The sequence below is a fragment of the Rhipicephalus microplus genome, chromosome 10, assembly GCF_043290135.1.
Source record: "Rhipicephalus microplus isolate Deutch F79 chromosome 10, USDA_Rmic, whole genome shotgun sequence".
Lineage (NCBI taxonomy): Eukaryota > Metazoa > Arthropoda > Arachnida > Ixodida > Ixodidae > Rhipicephalus > Rhipicephalus microplus.
In genome coordinates, this window is record NC_134709.1 from 13,035,965 (window position 1) to 13,059,698 (window position 23,734).

At 47.0% G+C, this 23,734-nt stretch overlaps 2 protein-coding genes across 2 annotated transcripts in view; one reads left to right on the forward strand and one right to left on the reverse strand.

Moving 5' to 3' along the window:
• Nucleotides 1–23,734, forward strand: part of LOC119180982 (uncharacterized) — a 60,271-nt gene that overhangs the window by 20,790 nt on the left and 15,747 nt on the right. The window lies entirely within an intron of this gene.
• On the reverse strand, nt 1,564–19,035 carry LOC119181860 (kelch-like protein 12). Its single transcript, XM_075875984.1, has 10 exons — nt 18,478–19,035; nt 16,881–17,030; nt 16,497–16,675; nt 14,695–14,874; nt 13,598–13,814; nt 8,187–8,405; nt 6,848–7,034; nt 6,124–6,243; nt 3,634–3,777; nt 1,564–1,694 (listed from the first exon to the last, which is right to left on the reverse strand). The coding sequence occupies exons 1-10, from the start codon at nt 19,033–19,035 to the stop codon at nt 1,672–1,674; spliced, it is 1,977 nt and encodes a 658-aa protein (XP_075732099.1). The 3' UTR covers nt 1,564–1,671.

A 23,734-nucleotide genomic window follows, 5' to 3' on the forward strand; every position in this document is an offset into this window, starting at 1 on the left:
ACTTAAAATCAAAAATAAAGATTAAATGGCAATAGTACGTGAAATATATTGTAAAAAAAACTTTTTTTCACTTGTTGCTTGTTTGTTTTTTGAAGAAAAACGTTGCACGTGAGGACCATCTGAAATATTTCAATCTCTAACGTTAAATTTGACATGTACCGAGTTTTAAGTGTGAATACACTTTATAAGCGACCCCAAACCATCCACCGCCGTCGGCGGCGTCCGCAGTCTTCTCTCTATCTTTAAAAGAAAGAGGACTTGGCGGGCCGCAGCGCGACGCTCTACCGAATAAGCCACGGACGCGACGCTGGTGTCAGTAACGCGCCTTATACCCCCTCCCCCTTCGATCGCTCCTCCGCTCTCCTCGCTCGCTGCAGCTGCGCGCGCCCCCCTCTCTCTCGCGCGCCCGCCTTCTCTCCCGTCGAGAGCGGGTCGTGAGGGGGAGTAAAGTTAAAATCCGTTGGCATTCGCCAGTGAGTTAACGTAAACTCCCTCGTGTGATCAAATTGCGATTCCCAGGAACCATTACACCATAAAGGTACCATAGTGTGATTAATAAATATAATAGTGCGAATTAATAAATACTCCTCATAGCATCACCCCGTGTATTCGCACTTAACCATGTTCACCCTCGGGGAAATGCTTGGGAGTTTTTATTGTCTAACTTGAATTTGTATGCTGCAATAAATTCTTGTAGAAAATTATGGTGAAGGCGCATGTAGGGGGCGGCGGTGTGTTTCAGCTCCAGTAACGTGAAACCATGCAGGGGATGGGCGAAGCGTCCAGTGGTGCGCGCCATGTCTTGGCTCCAGTCAGTCCGGCAACATGCTGCCGCCCGAGGCTGCGGCCGAGCTCTGCTTGCGCGTGAAACTAAGATTTTAATGTAAAAAAAATACCTTATTTATGGGCAGGGTCTACATTATGCGACAAAAACATTGCGGGCAATCTTGCGGTGAGCGCGGCTGGTAGTGCGCGCGCATCTGTCTTCTCTTCTGATCACTTAACCTTGCAGGTGTGTTTCAACAAGTAGGATTACAAGTAGATGACTTCGCCGTAGGGATATGTACGTTTGTGCCTCTGGTTTTTTTAGATAGGAAACTTGCCAAATATGTTTTAGGCAGTAGCGACGATCCTTGAAGTCGCAATATGCATAGTATCAACCGCTGCTAAGTAGTGGGTGTTGCCCATCATTGTGGCGCCAACCCGTTTACTATGGATAATGACGACGACATGACACGCCGACATTAGACTTGATGATGCCTCGCACTTAAAAGAAAGTGTATACGGCAATGCATTCCTGAAATACAGGTATTTTTTTGGCCTCTCACACATTCGCTTCTTTTTCACCAGAATACATTCAATGACAGAAGGAAACAATATACTCCTTTAATTTCACTGGTTATTTGAAAGAAAATAAATATTGTCACCAAGTATTGCGGCGTTTGTTTCCTCGGTGCGCTCAGGATTCAGAAATTTGCGAAATTGGCGCAAAAAAGCGCTTAGGTGTCAAAATCGGAAAAAAAATCGCATAACATTTGTGTACACGGCGTCCATCCAATAGTGGGATCAAAGGAAGCTGCGTCCGAGAGCGGTCGAGTTCGGCCTCCCCCGAGGACGCAGAGTTGCTTCGTGAGAAGAGCGATCCCTCTAGTGAGGCGACGCTGCTTGTGCTCAGTTTTCGCGCTCCGCGTTACCTGAAAAAGTAAAAAAAAGAAACTAATCAACGCATAGCATCATACAATAGCGACCAATACAGCATAGTACGTTTAAAAGAATGGCAAATAAAATCTACCGTGATTTGAGTGTATACGCAAACACACAACAAGATGAATGGCGATTGCACTACTGCTTTATTGTTAAACTCGAGGGGTCTGAATTACTGATGTTTGAATATTGAAAACAAGCATATCGACGAAAATGTGCTCTATTTTCGAAAAAGAAAGACCAAATTCTATTCCCGTTCCATTTCGGGGTCGTGAAGATGTGGAATGATTCCGGATCCATTGCAATTTCGGAGTGGAAACTCCGCAACATTGGTACAAAGAGTCGTCATTTGTGGTGTCTGTGAAGTGTCGCGTGCTCTCGGAACGAACGGAGGTGTCATTGTCTTGGCCCTGTATTTAAAATGTTCCTTGGGGTGTCTACTCCGCAACCTAACTAACGGAAGCATGGTTCATCATTATGCGCCTTAAATATATAGATGAATGGCTGGGTTAGTTGATCATTAATTTCAAGAGACAGCGGACAACGTACAAAAGAAGTGAACAAGGAGAGCAAGCGTTTTTCCCTCGTTTCTCCGCCGTTGTGCTTTTTCTTGAGGAACATTAAATTCGCTTGACTTGCTTTTACCCGAGACATCAAATGCTACTTTGAGTTTCGTTGGTACTTCTGTGGCATTAGTATACGCAAACAGTACGTAAAGCCTTTTGCGACCTCTTGTTTGGTTAGAGGCTACACAAATATTGGCAACAGGCAAGACTATGTGACCATGAGCTATGCTTTTCTAATTTTCCGAAAGGAACAATACGAAAAGGCAGTTGTGTTACGGTAGTTTCCTCGTGATCAGGATTGGGGCGCCATAGAGTTTCCTAAAATTAACTAGAGGGGACTCTGGCGCTGCGATCGTTCAGCGACCATGGGAATGATGGGTAGTACACACATTTGCCTAGTCTTCGTACTTGCGAATGAGCGAATCGTACTTGCGGCTTTGTTTATTGCTGGTTACGGTTTTGTTTTGAAGAAAACAACGAACCCTTTTGAACTTTGTGACTTGATTTGAAATGATAAGCTTAAAAGAATAAGGTTATGAAGTGCAAACGCTGAACATTTGCTAATTTATTTTTCGTGAAAAAAAAAACAGCTCTAAGCCACACGAACACACACGGAGCCAGAAGCAGGCCAGAAGTACGAAGATTAGACAAATGTTTGTACTACCCATCATTCCCATGCTCGCTGAAGCGCCGTACGTTGCAGCTCCCATAGACACTAGCGCCAGAGTTCCCTCTAGTGTATATTAGGAAACTCTATGTGGGGCGCATCTGCACGCAGCGCCATCTCTTGTCGGCCACAGTGGCGGCCTCCTGTAACTGAAAGGGAAATAGGCGCCAAAAAATCTCATCTGACGTAAAAAAAGCTAGTTATTAAAAACGACGCCCTGTTCTATGTAGCAGAGACTTATTTGTACACACTGGCAAAGTTGCAGTGTCGCACTAGAAACTCCTTGGCTTCCTAGGGTAGTTTACGATGGCATCCCGTGTGTTTCCATGAATGGTGCTCATTTTTTTCTGGAAAGTCATACGTTTTGCACTGCGATACTGCAATTTCACCAAATTGTACCAGTGGGTCTCTGCTACATATAACCCGCAGCCGTTTTTGGTGCCTAACCTTTTTTAAGAGATACGACTTTTCTCCCACATTTCTCATTCAGTTATGGCAGACTGCTGTTCTTGCCGGCGAAAAATGGCGCCATGTCCAGATGTCTCCAATTCCAGAGAATGCCCATCTTCTTCATGTTTCTAGCTTTGCGCCAGCTACAAAATGTTCTGCAAACTTGCGTGAACCGGTTTTTCAATAGGATCGCAAAAAAGTGGAATCAGGGACGCCCGTGCTTTACGGAGTAATCTCGAATCTCACCTACAACCGAGAACTCCTTAAAATTTGGCAGGTTAACGGCCACGCAGGCTCCCAGGGCGCTCCTGTTAATGTTCATGTCCGTGACACTTCGCCAGCCGTTGGTTTTGGAGTCGTAGCATTCCACGAACGGCACAGTCGTTGTTCCTGTCAATCAATCAATCAATCAATCAATCAATGTAAATCATTGGCGAAATCGGAACAGGCTATCACATGAGTAGCTCATGGTCTCAGAAGTTTGCTTTACCTTACAATAGCTGATAGTGTCATCAATCAATCAATAAATCAATCAATTCAATCAATAAATCATTCAATCAATCAATGCAAATCAGTGGCGAAATTAGAACCGGCTATCACATGACTAAATGATGGGTTTATAAGTTTGCTTCGCCTTACAATAGCTAGTAGTGTGGCAAAGCCAGCTCTACAAAGCGCTTTTTGTTTTCCAGTTACATTGGGCGACAACTTATCGTGGCATTTGAGCGAAGGCTACGGAGACGGGGATTCCGCTCATTCGCCCAAAAGTACTACGGCAATTTCCCGCTGATATAGGTTTTGATCACTCGCGTCGTTAGCGCGTTTAAAAAAAAGAAAGAGAATTTGGCACTAGCCGTGTAAACATAATAGAGCCGAATCAAACCCTGTCACAGATCATGCAAGAATGTCAGAACTACAGGGCTAAAACCATCGTGCAAAGCTGGCAACAACATCCCTTTCGTTGCTTGTACTCGGCTCGCAGGGCTGCAGACTCGGCGCGGTGGCTGCAATGGACTGTCTCCGTAGATGGGCGCCGCTGATAATCAAAGGCAAGGAGGGTTTTTGCCTCATCGGCGGTGGTCTAGTGATTAACGTACTCGGCGACTGACCCGCAGGTCGCGGGATCGAGTCCCGGTGGCAGCGGCTGCATTTTCAATGGAGGCGAACATGTTCTCTAGGCCCGTGTGTTCAGATTCAGGCGCACGCTTAAGAACACCAGGTGGTCTAAATTTCCGGAGTCCTCTACTACGGCGTCTCTCGTACTCATATGGTAGTTTTGGAGCGTCAAACTCCACATACCAATCAATCAATCGGAGGATTTTGGGGGTTACCCGAGTGTTTACCTCGTGCTTTAAGAGCTCCGACATCAAACATGAAAAATGCGTGTGGTAGAGACGCTTCGATTGTTCAGTTTTCACTTTGGTGTCACAATGGGATTATATTTTCGTTGGAGAACTAAACAATGCGTTTGTAATCGCACATTGACCCACTCACGTCGAAGACGCCACGTTTAATTTGGAAATATAGGCGTGTTGTGATGGTGCTGCTGTTTTGGAAATGGAATGAAAGAGAAGGCATTTTGACACACTCGAAAATAACTGTATTGTACCTACGACTTCCCGAAATTGGCTGAGCCTCATAATCAATCAATCAATCAATCAATCAATCAATCAATCAATACGAATCATTGGCGAAATTGGAACAGGCTATCACATGAGTAACTAATGGTTTCTGAAGTTTGCTTCACCTTACAATAGCTCATAGTGTGGCAAAGCCAGCTCTACAAAGCACTTTCTGTTTTCTAGTTACACTACACTGAGCGACAACTTATCGTAGCAGTTGAGCGAAGGCTATGGGGACGGGGATTACGAAGTACACACTTCATAAAGGGAAAATTTGAAAAAAAAATTGCGAGTAAACATAAACACGGTCGCAGGCGTGCGCTTCGGTTTTGTAGCTCCCACAGCGCTGCCTAGAAAAGTTGTCGGCGGGTGTAGCAGCGCACCCACGCGAACACATCCTCAATTACGTTTTTGACGTTTTTACTTCAGTTTCCGCGGAAACGCTTACTGCTTCGTTATCAAAGATAGATGAAACTGACGTGGACTAGAGTCTGTTGCTTCATTCTCTCATGCACGGGGTCACCGGTTCGATTCCTTGTTTCGACAGCCGCGCCCATATGGCAGTGGTATTTAGGATGTACCTAGCTGTGCGAATTAAATCATTTTCAATGGGCCATAAATTAGTCCTTCCTTCATCTTTACAGCGTAAGTGAGAGACAAATGTAGCTGTCGATATCCTGGTCCGCGTCGTAATTGTGCGCCTTTTCTCCGGTTATTCGAGCTATGCAAACTTTATTCAAGCTTCGCAAGCAATCGATTTAACGATTAAACAACTCATGTATATGCATTAACAAAGTGGAGCTTGCCGGCGAATTTTTCTAGAGAAAACTCCATCAATAGCTATGTGCATTCAAACTTTCATTAAATTGCTTGGACGCTGTAGTGTAAAGTTCACTAAATAGAAACGTGGAGGTAATGGTGTTTTTTTTTCAGCTGCTGATGCGGATCATTATCGTAATCTGATTATTTATCAATTTCACCTAATGTGGTTAATGATTCGTCCTAACGACTGATCGTCACTCAAGACTTTCGCGTCTCGTGTTTATTACTGCCACTTATCAGAGCGAACCGAAGCCCTGCAACAAGTGCAGAGACAGGTTTTAGCAAAACTGACCGTTGAATCCACCAATGGCGAAGAGCAGGTCGTCTAGCACGGCGACGGCGAAGTTGCTCCTCGGCGTGTGCATATTGGGCAGCTCGATCCAGCGATCTCTCAGAAGGTCGTACTTTTCCCCTGGAACATAGGAAGCGTAGGTGTGATGAACTTCTAACCAACCAAGTACGATTTTTTTTTCCTGTCTGCATACCGTCCACAATACCACCTGCTACACGCTCGGTGATTCTATCAGTACCTTACTATTGGCGTTTCCCGTCAACATCATGCTGCTGCTCGTACTAAAGTCACAGTCGAAAAGGGTGGGTGCGTTGCTTGTATAGGTAAAGTCTTGAGCAGTTCGTCCCTTTCAACGTCGATATTGCTCATTCTACGCAAATGACATGAACCCGTACAGCCGCATCCATGTGTGCGTATACAGCGCGCCAGCAGCCAGCTTTGCTCTACGGGGCCGCAACGTGCGGTAGTTGCGGGCTCTGGTGGCGTTTATTAAGTCGCGCATGATCCCAGGCCGACCACGTCATAACCAGCAACCACCGCAAGATGTCGCCCCATAAAGCGAGGCCGGCCTATCCCGTGCTCAGCACAAACGTGAACGCGGCTGTATATCGAGCTTAATACAGCCTCATATCCGAAAGCCTATTCCAACAAAGGTTCCAAGTATGCGCAAGAATCAAAGTTTAGCGTGTAGGCTGAGGAATGTTCCAATGTGAGCGTGGTGTACCGGTGGCGAGCCTGTTGTTTCCGTTGAAGCCGCCGAGCACGTAGATCGTGTCCTGGTAGTTTATGGCCCGCACTCCGCTACGAGGCGTGGTCATGGCCCGGATGTAGGTCCACACGTTCGCCTTGGGGTCGTAGAACTCGGCCGTGCTGAGCACTTGCTGCCCGGTGAAGCCGCCTACGATGTACACCTGTGGGATTAAAAAAGAGAGAGAGAGAACGCGTGTGTTCTGGCACATCACTTTCCATGACGCCACGTGCCTGCAAGACCACGAGTACGTGGCGCCATCTCGTGGCGTCCAGGGTAACTATGCAGCTCATGATGCTCCAGTTAGCTAATGGCCGTGAACGTGGGTATATGGCGAAGTAGTTGGGGTATATGGAATCAACCGTTGGGAGAACACGGAGCGATTCCTAGCTAACCTTGAGCATTACTTGTAAACTGCGGGCTTCATGCTGCTTTCAATTATTGCCTCGCGTGATCTAGGGAGCTTCGGTTACCGATCGGCATCATTTTTCTAACCATGCGTGAGAAGTTTTGCAGGGCCCCTTTGACTGTTAATGTGCGTTGCATTTACAGTAACCTAGAAAAGGTGCTTACGATGTGACCGGCAACCAGCTAGCACGATTGACTTACATGGTTCTGTGACAGGTGTGCCGCGGCGCTCTGGACGAATCCTTCATTCTTTAGAAGCATAAGCCCTTGCTGCTGGGCGGGTTGCTGTGCCACGAACTTGAAATATTGGCGAATACACAGAAACACGTGGACAATAAGAAGGCGTTAAGGAAGAACGAGCGCTGAACTAGATGTGAGGGGAAGATTTTTGAAGCTCCTCAGATTTTCAAAGATAATTGTGTCAGCGATACGTCCTTGTTTCTGGCGTCAAAAGGGTGTACCTGCGTATCAGAAAAATGAGGTTTAACTTTCACGTGTCGTGTAAATAAATAATTTAATTAATAAAAGCGATGGCAATGCGTCAGAAGTCGTACGTTAGAAGTCTGGTGTCGTGGAAAGTGACAGCATTGCGCGTGCGTGAAAAGTCTTGTGCGGTAATGCGATTTCAAGTAAACCACAGTCCAGTGTTCGTCCGTGTGTAACGCCTTTTTTGTGTGTAAGTGTTTCTGTGTATTTTCTCGTACCCCGTTTTAAAATAGGCTCGTCGCACTACCCCTCCCCCATGTGCGGGACTGACATGTCCCCCGCCCCTTCTTAGGTGACTAAGGCGGGGAGGGGTGGCACACCTGTACCCCTCGCCATGCGCTCACCCATGGTCTTAACTGTCTTGCTAAAAAGGAGCCACGGCTGTCAGTGTGGCTGACACTCTGGCTCGTTCAGTGCGCACCTTTGAGCCGAGCACCGTGGCACAGGCGTCTGACCGCTGGTCGTTCATGTCGGCGATGAGCGACCACGTGTTGGTGGCTGGATCGTACCGCTCGGCCGTGTTGGTGCGCCGATCGCCGTCGTAGCCGCCCAGCGCGTAGATTTTGCCGTCCAGCACCGCCACGCTGACGTAGCACCTGGCCACGTGCATGCACGCTCGCTCCGTCCAGCGGTGCAGGAGCTGCAGCGACCGTCACTCCCTCACATATCTTCTTCTCGTACTGGGTGCCATTGAGAATCGGTTTCTCTTTCTTTTCTCCTTCTCACAGACATAGGGTCTGCGTGTGCGCTAATGAGACCGATCTGATCAGTACACATTGATAAACCTTCAAGACTGTTTCCTCGGGCGTCTATACAGATTAAAAGTGGCGATGCACCACTTCCAATGCGATTCCCAACTGCATGGACTCCCTGAACGTCAGAAGCCGAGCCATCTCTGAGGGAGTCTGTGACAGACAGTTGGATGACAGGAATAGTGTCAGGAATTGCGTGAAGAGAACTTTCAAGCCTTCCTATTAGCTTCGGCAGCTTGAAGAACTCGGCCGCTGGATCACATCGGGGCTGCATCAGGTTAGACGCGAGTCCCGGAAGACGTCCTCAAGTTTCCAGAGCTAACAAGAAACCGAAAAAGGTCACCCGTTTTGACGCTGTCAAAAGGCTGTTAGGCTTTCAGAGAGGTCGCTGCCTTTTGTAGCTTGGAAATCTCATTGGAAGCGATTTATCAACGCCCTAGGAAACTATCTCGAAGAATAATAATAATGCGCACTGATTGAATCGATACGTCTCTTTGCTTTATGGAGAGGCGCTGTACACACTCTTTAATAAATGGCGTACTTTTTTTGCGGGTATGCTCTCTGCTCCTTCGACAATAATCGCCCTCTTATTTATTTGCACTTATAATGGTTTGTTGTAGACGTTGCTTTCTTTTCTTAACATGACGGTGTTCAATTGCACAGCCCTATTTTATAACGGATCGAACAAGTCAATCGCTCGATCGCTCTCTCATCATTGGCCAGAACTACGCTCGCTTCAGTCAGGGGAGGGCAAGCAAGTGGTTCGCTTTGAAAACCTTTATAAAGAGAGGGGCCTCCGGCGCGTCACTTCACCGCTGACCATAGCTTCGCCATGCTGCCTTTCCACAGCCATTCAGGACCGCGAAGGAATGGTGTTTTTAGAAAGCAAGTGCTATCAATGACCGGAAAGCAGCCGATACACGTGTTAAAGATGACGTGCATTGAAATTATGGCGATCGTTGTCACAGGATCAGAGTACACATAAAACTGCCAATTTTTGTGTGTGTGTGTGTGTGTTTGGGGATACTGACACTCTCCTGTAAAGTTGTTTGCGCCGCGTGGCGCACGTGTCTCGCACAGAAGCCATATTTCGGGGGTGAAAACTATTGAGCGATAGGTGGCGTGTTCGCGAGCGTTGATCACCACTATCATCATCATCATGGTATAGCGCCGGCGGCGACAAGCCTTGGTAGCGGCGAGCGATAAATAAGCTGGCCTCTGCTGCGCGTGGCGGTTGCCGCGAACGGTTTTCTCTAGCGTGGGTCCCTGGTGCGTGGCACCGCGGGTTGCGCGTCGGTGCTCTCGTGGTAAGTCCCCAAAGCAGGCAAGGCCGTGAATACGGAAAATCTGAGGCCCATATCACTGACTTCGTGCGCGGGCAAGCTTATGGAGACGATGGTACGGGATCGCCTCTCCCCATACCTTGAGGGCAAGGGCTTCTTTGCAGACACCATGTTTGGGTTTCGCCCACACATGTCTGCACAGGACGTCCTTCTCCAGCTCCATAGGGCCGTCATACAGCCCATAAGTATGCAACACAATGATAAAGCCATCCTCGCCCTTGATCTGAAGGGGGCGTTCGACAATGTTAAACACAGCAGCATCCTGGCTAACTTGAGCTCCACCGATTGCGGGGCTAAGGCCTTTGCATATGTCCGAGATTTTCTCTCTAAACGCCAGGCACTTCTTCGGATCGAGGACGAGGAATATGGCCCGTACATTATGGGAACACGGGGTACCCCACAGGGAGCAGTGTTATCACCGCTCCTTTTCAACATTGCTATGATGCGCCTTCCAAGCGAATTGGCCAGGGTGGAAGGCACACAACACGCAGTATATGCCGACGATATTACAATCTGGACCACTGAAGGGAGCCTTGGTGAAATGCAGGAACGCCTTCAGCAGGCCGCATCCATAGTCGAGGCGTATGCCAACGATTGTGGACTCCAATGTGCCCCAAACAAATCAGAGCTTCTGCACGTTAGAGCGAAGCCAAGAGATAAGTCAGCCATACACATCTCCCTGTCTGGGGTTCCCATCAGAGAGGTGGAGGAGCTCCGGATTCTGGGCCTGTTCATTCACCACAGACTCAGACCGGACTCCACTATAGCGAAACTCAAGAGAATAGGCGAACAGGTAGGGCGCATGATCCACCGCGTTTCCAACAAGCGGGGTGGTCTGCGGGGCAGGGACGCGCTTCGGCTCGCCCATGCCTTCGTGACCAACCGGATCCTCTACGCCGTCCCATACCTTCGCACTAACAAGCAAGAAGACGAAAGAATAGATGCCATCATTCGTAAGGCTACTAAACGAGCTCTGGATCTCCCGGTGGCCACTTCCAACGCCAAACTGAGGGCGTTAGGTGTGCTCAACTCCTACCAGGAGTTGCGGGAGGCCCACCTTATGAATCAATATACGTGGCTCGTGCAGACGGCTCCCGGGCGCCGCCTGCTAAACCGCTTACATATACAGCACACTTGCACTGCAGAGGAGGCGGAGCGTATTCCGGAACTGTGGCGGCATATGCTCTCGGTCGCTCCACTCCCCAGTAACATGGATAAGCACACGCATGAAAGCAGAAGACAGGCGCGGGCTCGGACGCTTGAGAGGCAACACGGCTCCCGACCTGGTGTATTCTACGTAGATATAGCAGGGCCTTCGCCCACGGGATTTTACGCGGCCTCTGTAGTTCACCGGGAAAAGCATGTCAATGGGCTCTCGTTCCGAGCACAAAATCCAGAGCGCGCTGAGGAAGTCGCGATAGCGCTTGCTGCTGCGGACCCCAACTCGAAAGTTATCATCACGGACTCCCGGAAAGCATGTGCGCATTACTTGGTAGGAGAGATATCCCCCCTAGCCAGCCAAATTCTAAAACGGGCTCTCGCTGATCCAGCCCCGAAACGCATCGTATGGGCTGCTGGCCATCAGAGCTTACGAGGTAATGAGGCCGCTGACGCGGCCGCCCGAGCGCTTACCCACCGGGCTCCTCACCTTGGCTCTTATGACTCGGAGGCCAATACACCGCTGCTGCGGTTCAAAGAAATTCTGACCTATTATCGCGACACTCACCGCCTTTACCCGGCTCCTGCAAAGGGGCTGAGTAAGGCGGAAGAGCGAACTCTAAGGCGCCTGCAGACAGGTACTCTACTCTGTCCTGCAATCCTAAAACATTTCGATGCGAACACAGACGGGCGGTGCCCACACTGTGGGGAGACGTGTGATATCTTCCACATGGTGTGGGCATGTCTGAAAAATCCCCACCTACCCCCTTCCCCTACCCCTTCCCGAGAGGCACGGGAGACTGCCCTCCTCAACTGCTCATCACTAGAGTCTCAACGGGCTCTGGTGGGACGGGCGCGAGTAGGGGCCTCGTCATGCGGTGTCCCGGACTAAGGACGCCGACCATGTAGCGGGGTCATGCTTTGGCCCCGCACCTCTCTCTTTTACAATAAATGTTTTTCATCATCATCATCATCATCATCATCATCGTGGTAAGTCAAGCGTTGGTGACGCCACCTTGGGTGTGTTATGGTGTTTGTCCTGTTTTGGAGTGTATGGTAATATTGTGTAAGGATGTCCTAGCGGGTTGATCCCGATTGATGTATCGATTCGGTGGACCATATCGTCGTTATGAATTAGCTAAATAAACGTGTTGTTTGGTTTGTACCGACCGTGTCCGTTCACTCCAAGAGCCTGAGGCGCTCACCACATTCAAACCCCACAGTGTGTTATGGCGAGTTGAGTGACTGAACCGAACAACCTGTGTGCCGTAGATCATCGCAATTCCGACAGTGTAACGCCCATAGTGAGCCGCAATACAGCCTCCAGGGTGCATCGCGAGCATGCCGTCTCCCATGAGGGCATCCAACGGCCGTTACTTTTGTGACGACAAAGAGACGAGGCGTAATGCGTGGAACAAGATCCCGCGCGATTGCGGGTATCATGTCCCTTACGATGATGTGAATCTCGTGAACTACATTTTTTGTCCCTGCAATCCTCGCCACCATCAGATTTATGTGTATTTCGCGTTCTAGCGCTGTTCGTCGCCGACTCGGCACAGAAGGGATGCCGCCAAATTAGCTTCCCTCGTCTGAGGTTACCGATTTGGCCGCGGGTTGTCTGCATATACGTTGCGCTCGGCGAAATGCTGAATGAGACAGCTATTGCAGTTTAAGACTTCATGTAACATACTTTAGTCTTTGGACAATTTGACACCTATAAGGTGTTCAAGAGCGACACAAACGGGGTCTGCGTTGGACAATCCACCATGGCAGTGGAAGCGCTTCTAAGCATCATGCATGATGCACCAGTGCCACCGAGGCCTCCATAGCGTGGTATCGCCAACATGGCTGCAGGCCACATGTTAGCTTGATCCACTTATCTCTATCATTGTGAACGGGACACAAAAGTAACGACGATGACGTCACTATATATGTTCACGTGCACCACCATGAGGAAGGGTCTAAAAACAAGCAACGCCCAAGCTGTATTGCCTTGAAAGTTTTGGTAGATAACGCTCGTTACTTTGTAGCAGAGTAGGCGAACATGTGCGGAGTCTCGGCCCAGCTATACCATGGTCTAAATCGCGCATTGCTTGCTACTACACATGGTGCTAACAATAGTAGTTTAGATTAGGACTACAGTGTTAACATCTCAGTAGAAGTCACGAAGACATCGGCATGGGCAGGGCATGTAGATAACCACTAGTCGCTAAGACTAAATGAATCGATTCCAAGAGAAGGCAAGTGCATGAGGGAGAGGCAGGAAATTGGGTTGGCAGACGCGAGCACGAAGCTTGCAGGGATAACAAGGCCGTTCCAAGCACGGGACTGGGTTGATCGGCGAAACATGGAAGGGTCCTCTGCCCTGCAGTGGGATAGTCAGGCGGTGGGATGGGTAAAGTTATTTATAGATGTTCTCTAGTGGGAGTGCAAGCTTGAACAAGTTCGCGCAAGATGGTACCCTATAAGGACACAACTCGACCATGTAAAAGTACACGCCCACTTTCGAGCAAGTACCCCTGGCCTTCATGTGCAAGTGATTTTTGTATTATACTTGGTTTAAACGGTTCAACACGTACTGGGTTGAAGCAACGGACGCAGTTGAAACACTGGGACCCGTCGAAGCCTCCAATCATGTAGATGAGGCCGTCCAGCGCGACGAGTCCGTGGTAGGCGCGGGGCATGATGTCCCTGTCGTTGGTAAACATCAGCCAGCGGTTGGCGCGGCAGTCATACGACTCGACGAGACTTGTTGCGCTGCCGTTACTCCATCCACCAATCACGAATAAGACGTCTCTGCAAAATATTCAATCACAGGACATTCACTTCCAGAGAAAGGGAGAAACACGGTTACACACCTGCGCCAGCACTCGGTAGTATTAGTTCGTGTTCTTGAAAAAAAAATGGCGTGCTACAAAACTCCGCGTGATGTACTCGCGAGCGCCCCCCGAGTGACCGAGATGGGGCGACTCGTGTTATCTTTGCCTCAGCCGCGTTCATCGCCCCTGCTAGCACACTTTCACCCGTGGCGAGAACATGCGATGCGTGGGAGAATATTATTGATATGGAATTTTCACGGTCTTTAGTTACCAGTCTAGAGTATCAATATAATTGTTATCGTTATAAAAACTGAAAATCTGTGTTATTCACAAGTTCCTCATAAGAGCGCAAATATTCTTTCTTGAAGTTATGCCGAGCATTTGTGATCACTAGAGCCTGTGCTGTCCTTCTGGAGAATCGCACCTTCCTAATGATTTGATATATTAGATGGGCACCAACAATACTGCCGCCAATCAGGTTCGACCGTAATTCGCGACCATACATGGCTATATGTAATGACAATGATGTTACGTTCACTAATCGGTCACAGCAAGACTAGTTGGTTTTTATTATGCTTTTGTGAAATGATCCTGGTGTGCAGCAGGACACGGCCGAGAAGAGACAACGTCCGAAGTTTGGCCTTGTTGGCGTGCTTCTTCTCGTACATGTTTCGATTTTCCAGTATCACGATACGCAGTTATTACGCGTTTTAGTTCGGATACTAGCGCATCACGTATCACGTAATGGCCCGGAAAACGCTAAGCTACTGTAAAGACTCGATACTTTCTTCGGGCGTGCGGTTCAGGAGCTGCAACTTTTTCTCGCGTCGTCTCTTCACGGCCAAGGTAGTACTTGCCTTGGGATCCTGGGCCTTAGCATGGGATGTGCGAGGTTGATCATCCTCGGACCTTCGTGAATCTCCAGCTGGTCCAGAAGTCCGTAGACAGGCTCGAGTACGGCGCGGCAGTCAACGTCATCGAGCATGGGATGCGGGAACACTTCCTCTTGAAGGAAGGACACTTTGCAGAGCCCGAATCTGTTTCAGAAAAAGGACATGATACGTGTCATGTCGTAGCAGTTTTCTGCAACCGCTGTGTGTGTAAATCCAAGTAAAACTGAAGGACGTTTCGTTAGGTCGCTAACCGCAATTATGTCGCTAACTGCATAACACAATACGTAATATCAAAGACGCCTTGTTATGAAGAAATGCATAAATTGATTAACGCAATGGTTGTTGTTCCTTCGGGAAAGGTTTGAAAAAGCATGAATCTCTAAGAAACATGAAATTCCCAGCTGAAGAAAAATTTGTCCTGATCCGCCACGGGTTACATAAGGACTGCTAGAAGTTCGTAGTGACCCTTGTTAGAATCGTAAATAAGCGCTCGTCATTGAGCATCGTGAGTTTGCAACAAGGCCGTATTTTGATTCTAGAGGACCGAAAGTAAATGCTACCCCTATGTCATCGTCAGATGCGTGCTTGTCATCGTTATAAACGACAGCATCATATTTCATCTGTCACACGCAAGCGGAATTTTTTTATGGGCTCTTGTTGAGCCATGTAGTTAGGCCAGCAGTATTTTAGTAATCACAATTCAGTAAAAATAAATAATGTGTCCTTTGCTTTTCTTGGCTTAGTGGTCTGTTGTTTCAATTTAATTTGTCACACCTTACACGCAGATTTACAACCACACTTTACAAAGCTTTTTTTTGCTTAAATGAACACTAAAGGCAAATGTTAAGTCAATGTTTATTGTTGAAATAGCTGTCCAATAAACTTTCTGATGCTACTTTTGTTCCATGGATGTGATTGTTTTGACATAAAATCACCTTTTAGTTGTCCGCATCGCGTTAGCTCAGTTCAAACTACCCGCCTGAAAGCGGTCTTTCTGACGTCTGTTGCCGTGCCCAACGTTGCCCGCAGCTGAGAAAAAGTAGCAGGAACCACAGCGGCTACAATGGCCATTGAATCGTTTGCGCTTGCTTGGTTCAACTGGGACTTGTTAGCAGGCACCACCTATCCAGCCTAACCGAAGACAATTGAACTTTTGAACCACTCGCGCCATTCCCCGTAGTAAATCCTGGTTGTTCTTTTTTTTTCTAATAAACGGAAGCGGGCTGGCAACATTCAATTACGTGTTGTAATGCACGGACGGTTATATTTTACCGCAGCTCACTTTATTACCAGTGATTAATTGTAGTCGGGCGTTTTCACGACATTGGGATAATTAAAAAGAAAATGTTCCACTCGTGGCGCATGTGGTTTCCTACATTTACTTTAATTTATCGATTGGTAGGGCGCTGCTGTTGATAATGACATTTTATACATTCCCAATGACTGATCTTCCTTTCTGACGTAAATTATTATTTGCCTTTGTGTCTTTTAAGTCGTTCCTTTGGCTGGGCAGCTTTTGCTAGCGTATGTTCCGCGTAAGGATTGGTTGGACGATTCTACTAATAATTCTGTGGCGCGAGGGCTCATTGTGTATACAGCTAAGGCGCGATAATCACGGCGTGATTCAGGGCGGCACTAGCATTATTCGACTGGCAAGAGAGCCGAATGGGCAAATTTTGGCGAAGTTGCCTCCCCCCTCCCCACTCGCCTTCAAAGCGCCGCCCTTGAAAAGTTGACGAGTGAAAAAGTGAAACCCATCAGCTCACCTTATAGCGCTTAGAAGACTTGGCAGGAAGCGACGCCTGTTTGGTGCATCAGCTGAGGTCCATTTTATGGCCGCTGAAAACGCCTTGCCTTCGTCGGCAACGTTGAGGTCGTCAGAGCTTAGCAGAGCCTTGAGGTCGTCGTAGGAGATTTGGACAAAATCTTGGTTGGTCGTTGCCACCTGTTGAGAGACAATACACGCCCAACTGAATATGTTCGACGAGTCAGGAGTGCTGCTATTTTAGGGCTTGAATGCGCTTAATCAAGGCTCAACCAAGAACAATAAAAAATGTAGAGTGCGCGACAATGAATTTGCGCCTTGTAAAATTAAAAACCCTCGGGCAACAAGCTCACAGCAAAATATCTCGTTCGTATTTTAGACATACCTCGTTAAAATTTGCGGAAATGAAATTTAGGGCCATGTCGACGAGGCAGGGGTGCTTGTGTTCCTTTGCGAACTCCAATATGCGGACGCAGTTGGCTACGCTGATGTCTTTGGAAAGGAACTCGTGACATTTTTGAACAATTCTGTCAATCTGCAAAGGACGAAAGAAAAAAGGGCAGAAAATAAAGTGTTTTTGTAAGCATTTGGGACGCTGTTACGACAACATCAAGGCCTGGCCACATGTACGCGTTGCAGCGCGTCAAGGCGCGGACATGTAGATAAAGCACGCAGCATCGTCGTGTCCCTCCATAGGAAGCGGGCGCAACGCCGAGTTCACACGCCACGCGCCGCGAGGCGTACGTGTGGCCAGGCCTTCACGCATCAGAAGTACGTCAATGGTAATATCGGCACATAGAACAATGTGCATTATACTATATTGTATAATCACCCCAACTGGTGTGATTCAGAGGCCATAACACCGCTGCTGCGGTTCAGAGAAATCGTTTCTCATTATCATGGCATTCACCGCCTTTTCCTGGCTCCTGCAAAGGGGCTGAGTAAAGCGGATGAGCGTAGACAGGTCTCGGCTGTGTCCTGGAATTATCAAACACTTCGGTATGAACACGCATGCGCGGTGCCAACACTGTGGGGAGACCTCTGACATCTTCCACGTGGTGTGAGAATGTGCAAGAATTCCCCACCCGCTGCCTTCTATCCTTTCTCTAGAAACATGAGAGACTGCCCTCCTCAACAGCTCCTCGCTGGAGGCTCAACGGACTCTGGTGAGACGAATGCGAGTCGGGGTCTCGTCTTGCGGTGTCCCGGATGCCGAGCATGTAGCGGGGTCATATGCTTTGGCCTTCCAACTTTTTCTTTTTTTTTCTACAATAGCTGTTCATACCTCAACACTGAAAAGTACTATATATCCACTTTGTACTTTCACACAAAAGCGAATCGGAACGTACTGCTTTGTGAACATGTGACGAGTTGGTCCTACATTTGTTCTTTTTCCTTACTGCTTTTTTTCGTTTGCCACTCATTACCTCTGTGTGTCGCACCGACGTAAGCAATAAGTTTGTTTTAAGAATGTTGAATCAGCCGGGACAGTTGGGCGAGTTGGTCGCAATTCATGTTTGAAAAAAGTGTGAAAACAGCACAACACACAGACCGGCCCGTCTTCTCCATGCCTGTAAGTGTTGGGCTTTTTTCTCGCACTTTTTATCAAATCAAGAATGATGACTGCCCATTGTATTTTCAGTGTTGTACGCCCATTGATAGCGTGCACGTGACGCCATAGACGCAAGTATACGTAACGTACTGGCATACGGGTATGGCAGGAGTATGACTAATGCAGCATAACACGTGGCAGTTGAACTGCTTCAATGTAATGACGCCGCAGTAATCTTTTTGCTCTTCCGTCTATAATCAACCATGAAACCTATCGAAAACGTGACATCACAATCTCTGCGTCACTACGCTGGTGCTTCAACATGGTGGTTCACTGACTTCATTGCATTAGATGGAAGGCGCGGACGCCGTTTGAGGGCGGGCGTATCGATGACATTACGCAAACATCCTTCCCATTTCTGAACTTGTACCTTGAACCGCTGCGCCGCCAGGAGCATGCTGAGCACGTTGCCGCTGTTCAGCGTCACCCTGTTGGTGTAGACGTACTCGAGCAGGGCGCCCATGACGTCACCGCACACACCAGCCACGGTGATGTTGCGCACCTCGCCGGCCTCTGGCGGCGCAGCGGACTGCTGCCCCTGCTTCGTCGTCGATATGGCGGCGTCAACCATTTCTGCAGGCGCCATCGCCCCTGCAGCTCCTGGTGTGACGGCGGGGACGTTGATCGTGCAGGGCGGGCTCGGTAGGTTTCCTCCCGGCGACGTCTCTCGAAACAGCGGGCAGGTGGCGTACAGGAGCACCAGGTGCACCGGGAACTGGCTGCCGTCGTCGGTGCATGTGACCTCGGCGTCGGTGAACAACCTCCGCCGCCGGAGGTCTTCCAGCGCGCTGACCATGCCCTTCGAGTAGACGTTGGACATCCTATGCAGGCTCTCCCACGACGTCACTGCCGCTAGGACGTCGTCACGGTCCGCCAGAACACGACCCCGGTAAACCCGACCCCGCCAGCGACGGTTCTTCTTCTTCATCTTCTGCTCGCGCGCGATGCCACTCGTGGTCGTTCCTCCTCTTCTTTTTCTTCTTGGCTTCCACACATGGCACACACCCATTGGAGGGAATCGGTGGAGAAAAGGGTGAATTGGTGTGGTGAAATCTTGAGGTTAAAAGTGAATTCTTCCGTTATCCTTAGGTCATTAATGATTTGAAGTGACCGTATACTAATGAAATATGTAACGCTCGCATAATTTACCAAGTTGTTCACCTTTTCTTATGGATTACACCCACTGTAGGGGAATGGCCAAAATTGAGGTGTCTTATAATCTTATGGATTTATAGATAAAGTGAGGTTATAGAATAAGAACATTACAAAGTGTAGAATGAAGTGTGGCAGCCTGGGCTAGTTGGTATGGCATGACGATAGTTATAGCGCGAGAACAAAACGACGACACAGAGCCTGGTACACGAGGTACATCATCTGGTTGCCAACGCAATTTTTTTTTGTACAGGTCTAGTTTGGTGTCGTCTCCTGTTCGATATTGATGTCAAGTGCCTGAAAACAGTGATCTTTTTTTTTTTCGCCAACCGTTGCTTTACTATCCATATAAAAAAAAAGCATTTAAAAATATTATTCAGAAACGTGATAAGAGAGATGCTTGGGCTAGTTGGTGATTGGGATAGTTGGTGATTGAGTTGTTGATTCAGAAACGCAAGAATAAGTTGCCAGCAATCGCTGCCCCGTATATGTATGCACTGGATCGCGCGTTTGAAATACAGTCAAGGGCGTGCTTACTTGGCTTTCGCTTGACGTTGAAGGAAACGCTTCTCCTCCATTCAATAAAAAAAACAAAGACAATAAATAAATAAATAAATAAAAATAAAAAGCGTAGCTCGCTTGCAGGAAGTATCATTACAAAACAGTCGTAAAAATGAAATGCGAGTTCTTCAGTGAAAGCTTCGAATTTCAGCTCTTGCTGAGGACACACGGAGGTGGGGTTTTTCGCGAGGAAATCGCGGTGGAGCAAAAGTTGAGAGAAGCGGAAGCATCCGAACTCGCGCAGAATCAGCGCAAATGTACGTAGTACACAAATGTACAACACTGACATCGGTAACAAGACCTCAGTGTGAAATCACCGACAAAAAAACCCAATTATGCGTGCATTAGAAAAAGAGGCCCACGCCGAAGCGTGACATCGTAGGCTGCGCATTTAAAAGTGGTTACCGACTTAGAGTACTTGGTACTCAACAATGGGAGAGCATGAAGCCGTCCCGTGCACTTCACGCGCGAACTCCGCAGAGATAGTGCTGGTTATGACCCTACATCAATAGGTACACCACTCATCCCAAGTCATACTTAAAAGCCTCCGTGCTAGATCTGGTTACGATTCAACGTTCGGATGAATACACATATAGCTTTACTTGTGACATCAAAATAAAAAAAACTGCAAAAAACAAATTTTATTTCCACTTGATCCTTTAAGCCAGTGATTGGTCAAACAAACAGAGTAAGGTCTATCTTTTTTTTCTTAACCAGTTGTGCACTATGAACGAGCTACGTACGGTGTAGGTGGGTTCTCGACGGGGATCTATGACGGACCTTGTGCGATCCGAAGGAGTTTCGCTCCTAAATAGAAACTGGGACTTTTCGATTCCCCTAAAAAAATACTTCGTATGGATTGTTCTTTTAAATAGCGCGCGATGCGTCATGCGGCTGAAAGTACTATTACAAGTTAGACGTCATACAAACTAAGTATTTTTGTTTATGGCTGCCTAGGTTTCGCATTGCCTCTGAGAATAATGTATAACACCCAAACATAGCCTCCGATGATGTGCATTGCTTTCTTGGAGGCCACCAGTGCTCTTGGAGAGCTTCTGGCGTTATGATGCACGTATTGAATAAAAGCACGCCCTAGGAACTTTTTTTTGTAAGTTTGGGGCATCTGTTACTGGAATATGTACTTCAGTAATCCTATTATTATATGAAACTGTATGAGTAATTCGTTGTTGCATACCGCGTGCAGAAGCATAGCCTTTGATATTGCCAATAACTGCCTCGCATAGAGTTTCATACAATAATTATTGTATGAAGCTCTAAGCTGCCTCGTTTGAACAACACTTTCAATTTTTGAAAGCCACTTTTTGTACAATGAAAGAGGCAGAAGGAGCAAATGCAGGTGTTTAAATGAGTGCTCTAGAAATAACGTGAAAACGCTTTAACGTGTTCACAAAATTAGATCTCAAAAAATATGCAGTTATGCAGATCTGGTTTCTAAAATTACATTTTAATGCAATAGCGTCATAAACCTAGAAGTAAAAACTATTTTTACGCTATTATTAGCGAACATCTTAAACATGTTGGCCACGTTAAAAGTGCAAGTACAGCCAGGTCAATCCAAAGCAATCCACCAATCGGTTGCAGACGCTTTTATAGTGGTCACACGTTTCGTACAGAACGAGTTCGTATGGGCAGCTTTACTTCCACCACACACCGTCTTCGCTGCGATTAGCGAACATTTTCGCACGTTCTAGAAAGGCCGCAAGTGTTTTTAGTGATTGCCGCGTACCGTCCAATCCCAGAGGTGACTCTGCGACCGCTCTTCTCCGGTGGACTTGCGTCACCTTCGGTGGACCGCAACCAAAAAGCATGTGGGCTGCTAGGACACTCCTCTGTACCGCGAGGCTTGCATCTTCGGGACCGCCGAAGAAAGCCGCAATATGTTGGCAGTCGTTGCAACGTCAGCAGATGACCCGAGCGGCGAACTTTCACACGTCCCCGAGACGCTGTATCCATCCCATATTTCTCATTGCTGCAAAGCAAATCACCAAAGGACTGGCAATAATTACTGGGAGGTGAGTTTGTTTTGTCAGGCTACCCTGTTTTGCACTGTACTAGCATGTTTCATAAGTAGTTTTGGCCTCTAGTAACCTCAATGAGGATCGTGTATTCGCACAACCTGCAAACATGACCTTTAAGCACTTCTTTAAAGTGGCTTAGAAGTGTGGCAGCTTGGGCTAGTTGGTATGGCATGGCGATAGTTATAGCGCGAGAACAAAACGACGACACAGAGACAAGAAGGACACGAAAGACACGTGTCCTTCTTGTCTCCGTGTCGTCGTTTTGTTCTCGCGCTATAACTATCGTTAAAGTGGCATTGCGGGCTTTGTACTACACATATAACAGTGTTGCGAATGAAGTAGCAGTAGAACTGAGGGTATTTTTACATGTCGTTATATATATATATATATATATATATATATATATATATATATATATATATATATATCTGTGTGTGTGTGTGTGTGTGTGTGTGTTTGTGTGTGTGTGTGAAGTAGTTGAAGGCAGCACTCATTGAAAAGGAAAATGCTTTTACTAACGTTCCAGCCGTGGCAACGCCTTCGTCAGAGTAAGGTCTATTGCACTGCAACCGCCTTTATGGGCTCACCGTGTCGAACTATCAGTATAGCAGCTAGTACATTAGAAATAAAATAACAATTGCAAAATACTTGAGATGACAAGAACATTTTAAACTTGTATATTTGTGTACCTATCATAATTCTCATCATATATATATATATATATATATATTGCCCGTTTGTACCCCCCCTTTTTTTTGGCGGTAAAATTCAACGAATACTTTCAGAGGATTTCGTAAATGGTGGAAGGCGCTGCCAGAAGACAAGAAGGCTTATTTCGTTTCTGTTGCTGTCAAGAACAGATGGAAGATCGCAGGCAAGTTGCGAGTTCACCTACGTTTGATTGTGAGACAGCACTTACGCACAGACTCTCACACATTTGATACACGGCCAAGAGTTGACAATCATTTAAAAGCACACTGTTGTGAACCGTTCATAGCATTGTACTACACTTTCCTTCTTGTACCACCCATGTCTGGGAAATTCAGTATGATTCATCGGCGACTAATGGAAAACAAGCATATAATAATAATAATAATAATAATAATAATAATAATAATAATAATAATAATAATAATAATAATAATAATAATAATAATAATAACAAGTATAATAGAAACAAGCTAACATATATTGGACCAATCATCCACCATGCTTATCACCCTTTTCAGCAGACGCCAAGGATTTCATAGATATCTGTTCTGCTTTTGGTCTGTGTCAACTAGTCGCCCAACATAACAGAGTAACGACTACTGCGTCAAATATCCTTGACCTAATTTTGAATAACACACTCACCTTAGTTTCTGAAATAACTTATCTGCCTGCTATCAGCGATTATTCTGTACTTGCTTTTCACCCTAAAATGCCACCTTCCAAACGAAGAAATGAGAAAAAAGTAATATGTGGATACAAAAAAGGAAATTTCGATGCCATTAATGCGGAATTGTCTAATTTAATTGATTCATTTTTTCCTCAATTTGATGATCGCTGTGTACAAGCGAACTGGGATCTTTTTGCTGCAAAAGTAGACCAACTTACCAAAAAATACATTCCTAACTGTATCATCATCTCTAACCAGAAAGTACTATGGTACAATGCCTACATGAGACGACTGTCTAACCATAAAAAATGACTTTACAAATTTGGGAGACTAGCACCCACTGAAAAACGTTGGGCGATTTAGAAGACTGCACACAACGCTTACATTGCTGCCTTGAGAACCTCCAAGTTGCACTCTCTTTCTCGTACACTGCCAGAAACTCTCTCAACCAATGTGCGCAAATTTTGCCACCTAATTAATCCTTTGCCAGATAACAT